General features: G+C 44.4%; 1 protein-coding gene across 2 annotated transcripts in view; it reads left to right on the forward strand.

The window, feature by feature from the left end:
* Positions 1-4,648, forward strand: part of Srrm1 (serine and arginine repetitive matrix 1) — a 38,621-nt gene extending 33,973 nt beyond the window's left edge. For both annotated transcript variants that reach the window (XM_050152301.1, XM_050152292.1), the window contains exons 8-11: positions 1-360; positions 1,090-1,285; positions 2,521-2,730; positions 3,630-4,648. The exon at positions 1-360 is cut by the window's left edge and continues 5 nt beyond it. In XM_050152301.1, coding sequence (XP_050008258.1) covers positions 1-360; positions 1,090-1,285; positions 2,521-2,730; positions 3,630-3,734 — 871 coding nt within the window. In that variant the 3' untranslated portion in view covers positions 3,735-4,648. The remainder of the gene's footprint in view (positions 361-1,089; positions 1,286-2,520; positions 2,731-3,629) is intronic.
* The last annotated feature ends 366 nt before the right edge of the window (positions 4,649-5,014 follow it).

Genomic DNA, 5,014 nt, shown 5'->3' on the forward strand with positions numbered 1-5,014 from the left:
CGCCTCACCCCCGCCCCCACCCAAGCGAAGGGCATCACCATCTCCACCACCAAAGCGCCGCGTCTCCCACTCTCCGCCTCCCAAACAAAGAAGCCCCCCAGTCACCAAGAGACGCTCACCCTCCTTATCTTCAAAGCATAGGAAAGGGTCTTCCCCAGGCCATTCCACCCGGGAGGCCCGGTCACCACAGCCAAACAAACGGCATTCGCCCTCACCACGTCCTCGAGCTCCTCAGACCTCAAGTCCTCCCCCTGTTCGAAGAGGAGCATCTGCATCACCCCAAGGAAGGCAGTCCCCATCTCCAAGTACTAGGCCAATTAGGAGAGTCTCCAGGACTCCGGAACCTAAAAAGATTAAAAAGTAAAAATATTTAATGCTTTTTTTTGTTAGGAATACATAGTTGCATAACATGTAGAACCCCCCCTCCCCCATTGAACAGTTATAAAATAATAAACAAGCCAGGCAGTAATGACGCACCCTTTTAATCCCAGCACTCAGGAGGCAGAGGCAGGCAGATCTCAGTGAGTTCAAGGCCAGCCTGGTCTACAGAGTGAGTTTCAGGACAACCAAAGCTACACAGAGAAAACCTGTCTCAAAAAACAACAATAATAATAATTATCAAACTTTGGGTAATGCCAGAGAACTTTACTTGGTTCTTAGCTTCTGGTATCTTAGTCTGGGATGAAGAAGCAACCTTTTTCTCTTTGTTGTTTTATGTAAATGGGTGTTTTGCCTGTATATGTTTGTATGCTGCCAGTGGGCAGTGTCAGGAGGCCTGAAGCAGGTGTCAGATCCCCTGGAAAGGTAGTTGCAGTTACCTGTGAGCTGTGTGAGTGCTGGAAAAGGAACCCTGGTTCTCTCAGGGAACAATCGGTGCTCATAACCACTGAGCCCGTCTCCAACCCCAGAAAAATATTTAATACTGATACAAAGCAGGCTTGAGGGAGCTGAGAAACTGCTGCTCCTAGTGTAGTCATCATCAGTACAGTGGTAGAGAATTGTGAGCATGAGTGATAGAAAAGCAAGTTTCTGGCCTCCTTTGTGTGTCTGTTCTCAATGCTGTGTTCTTTGTTTTTCCTCTCTGTCTAGGGCAGCCTCACCAAGCCCTCAGTCTGTAAGAAGAGTTTCCTCTTCCCGATCTGTCTCTGGATCTCCTGAGCCAGCAGCTAAAAAGCCTCCAGCACCTCCATCTCCTGTCCAGTCTCAGTCACCCTCCACAAACTGGTCTCCCACAGTACCAGTCAAAAAGGCTAAAAGCCCAACTCCAAGCCCGTCCCCTGCCAGGGTGTGTATGTGCCTTGTTTGGGGCAGCTTTACAATTAGTTAACTGGGGTTGAGGTGATGGTGGGTGCTTACAGTCCCAACTCTTGGTGGGCAGCAGCAGGGTCAGGAGTTGAGGGCCAGCCTGGGCTACACAGTGACCCTGTCTCAAAAACAATTAAATTACAAGTTGTCAATTAAATTCATACATAAATTTAGTCTCTGTTAATATGGTGGTTCAGTTAAATAATCATTCTGTGGTGTGAAATTGATTTTTATTCGGTAGAAACCATACTTTGAATTTGGATTTTGATCCTCTTCTAGGTTAGTAAATAGCAAAAGCTACTGTTGACATACTGAAATTGAGTAAATTATATGAGCCATTCAACATATTACAGTAAGCTTTGTATTAGATGACTGCCTAGCTGTTTGTTCTAAGCATGCTAGACGCCATTGGGCTAACCATGGTATTCAGTAGATGTAACGATACATTCTCTTAGATGGACTATAACTTAAGAGGGCTTATGAGGATGCAGCTGTGTTGTGGAACATCTGGGCTATGAGTCAGACTAAAGAGTAAAAGTATTTAATGCTTTTTTTTTTTGTTAGGAATACATAATTGTATCACATGTAGAATTCCCTCCCTTATTAAACAGTTATAAAATAATAAGCAAGCTGGGCAGTAGTGGCGCACGCTTTTAATCCCAGCACTCGGGAGTCAAAAGCAGTAACTAATAGTGGGTACAGGTGTCTGCCTCTAGTCTGAAAGCCTGAGTTCATTCCTTAGGACCCCGTGGTAGGAGGGGACCATCTCTGCAGAGAAGCAGGTCACTCCTATTTTTAAAGTAGGCATTCAGTTTATCCTGGCTTTGTTTGAGCTCCTCACCACATATTGAAATCCTGCTTTGCGTTAGCCAAGTATTTGAGTGGTTTCTAATTGCCCCTCATTAAGGCTCGTGTTTAGGAGCTGGAAGGCAACTCATGCTTAGCCCATGACTCCAGCTGTTGACACCTCATTCACATCCTGAAGTTGGAAACCCAGTTTAGGATTAGTAGGAAACTGTACAGTCAGTCGGTGTCAAGGCTCTTCCTGCTGGATTTGTGGGTGGGCCTTGACACTGGTTGTTTCACCTCTAAGAATTCTTGTTGGTGGTCCTTTGCACTTCGGTGAAACATGTATTTGTCTATTTAAGATTCTCTCAAAATAAAACAGGATTTTAATCAGATTGATTACCTCACTGTTTGTTTCTGGGTTTCTAGAATTCTGATCAAGAAGGAGGTGGAAAGAAGAAAAAGAAGAAGAAGGACAAGAAACACAAAAAGGATAAGAAACACAAGAAGCACAAAAAACACAAGAAAGAGAAGACTGAAGCTACAGCCACCGCAGCTCCTGCAGCCCCTGCAGCTGTTTCTGCTGCCACAACCACGTCAGCACAGGAAGAACCTGCGCCAGCACCAGAGCCCAGGAAGGTATTCACACACCACCTGGCTCTTTTATCTGTTGCTCATGGCTAATGTTTCCTGCTGACCTGCCAGGAACCAAGGGGAAGAGTACAAATGGCTTCCCAAAAACTTAATGCTAGAATGCTTTGAGTTTTGACTTTTTGAGACAGGGTTTCTCTGTAGCTTTGGATCCTGTCCTAGAGCTAGTTCTTGCAGATCAGTCTTGCCTTGAACTCACAGAGATCCATCTGCCTCTGCCCATCAGTGTGCATGTAGAAGACATTGGTGCCCCCCCTTTCTTTTGTCATATTTTTATTACATTTTACTTGTGTGCATATACACACAAAGGTCAGGACAATTTGCAGAGTTAATTCTAGCCTTGCCCCGTATGGAGTTCTTAGGATTGATTACAAATCATCAGGATTGGTGGCAAGCTCCCCTAGCTAACTCTCCTAAAGTTCACTATTTCAGGTAGACTGAACCACCAGTTAGACCACCTCTTCAGCACTTGGGTCTGCAGGGGCATTGTTACCTGGGGATCCTAACTCAGGTTCTCATACTTGCATAGCAAGCATAGGGATAGAACTCTGCTGGGGGAACTCCGTCTATATAGCAGTTTGTGGAGCACTCAGCATGCTCAAGGCCCCCTGGTGTGTTCCTCTAGCCCCAGATACCCTGGGTGTGGGAGTATGGGTGCGTGTAAGCAAGCACAGCACCTGAGAGCAGAAAGATCAGAAGCTCAGGGTTGTTTTCAGTTCCTTAACAAGTTCTAAACAAGCCTAGGGTAGAAAGAAGTCATGATTTAAAGTGGGTGGGTTTGTATGTGCAGAGTATGTATTGTTGCGGCTGTGTTGTTCTGTCTGTGCACAGCATCTCCCAGCGTGTCTCAAGACTTAACATCTGCCTGGTTTGCCTTTGTTTTCCAGGAGACTGAAAGTGAAGCTGAAGACAACCTTGATGACCTAGAGAGGCACCTGCGGGAAAAAGCCCTGCGATCCATGCGGAAGGCTCAAGTGTCCCCACAGTCCTAGGTGGACATGTTTGTTACGTTGTAAATTTTATTTGGTTTGTACTCAATTCAATTTCAAAATCGCTAAAATGTGTTTGAGCTTTAGACTATAACATTTGTTGTAATAATTGCTAGGTTGAAGTTCGCCATGTTTTTTTAAAAAGGGGGGCATGGATTTGCATTACACAGGTGTCCATGGTGTACTAGTGACATTCTTCCATTGACATTTAGAGTGAAATACTTTAAGCCAAAAAAAAAAAAATTTAGGGGGCGTTTAAAATATTGTTGGCATTTTTACCGTCCCTTTAAATGCCCTTGCCTCTCCCCCAGAGGTTCCCTCCCCCCTTTTTTTCTTGTTTCTCTTGAAGTTTAGCACCATGTAAATTATGCTTTCAACCTTGTATAGGTTTGTAAGCTTGCCCAGAAGTGAGACCACTGTTAAGTAACACAAGGGTCTGAGTGAGTGTTTTAATGCCGCAAATACCCCTGTTGGCTGTGGAGTCTCTGCTGACAGCTCGGGATTCCAGCTCTAGAGAACAGGGGAGGCACTGCTGGGTGCCGGAGATTGTCCCTGATGACAGGTTCATAAGTTGATTAGAACTCTGGAATTTTGTCCTCTTTGGGTTGGCTCCTGTTTTGTTTTCTTTCTCCCCCTTTTTTTCTTTATCTTTTGTAAAGGCAATTTACTAGACCTAGCAAGGATCCTTCAGTTAGATAAATTTGTTTTATGAAACTTCATGGCTCCCATCCAGAATTTTTTTCCTTACTCTTCCAATTGGCACACAAAACTGAAGAGCTCTTGTATTGGCAGGCTGGGAGGGCCTGGACTTGGACATAGTGTCTTGGTTTCACTTGTTTTATTTTATTTTATTTTTTAACTAAAGCTATATAAAGCTTGTGGATTAAACAAAATAAATTTCTAAATTTAAGAATGTTGCCATTTACTTTTACTCAACTTACCTAGGTACTACAAGACAACTCTACCTTCTTAGTAGAGCTGGTGTACAGGGTAAATAAAGCAATGAAACAGGGTTTACCCTTTTTATTCAGTAATTAGCTGCAAAGAGTGCTAGGATGGGCAAGTGCAGCAGCTCCGGAAGGAGAGGTATCCTAACTTGGAAGCTTGGGCCCAAGATGTTAGTTACTTCTGCTTCACCGCTAAAGGGGAAACTCCTGAAGTGTAGCAGTCTCCTCCAGCTCCAGCAAAAAGTTACCTTTTCTGCTCCACTCAAGAGAGTTTCCCACCCAGTGTAACTTCTGGTTTTTCTGCTCAGCACCTCTAAGGGAACTCTTAACAGAAGA

The sequence above is a fragment of the Alexandromys fortis genome, unplaced genomic scaffold (genome assembly GCF_014885135.2).
Source record: "Alexandromys fortis isolate MF-2015 unplaced genomic scaffold, M_Fortis_MF-2015_v1.1 scaffold_26, whole genome shotgun sequence".
NCBI lineage: Eukaryota > Metazoa > Chordata > Mammalia > Rodentia > Cricetidae > Alexandromys > Alexandromys fortis.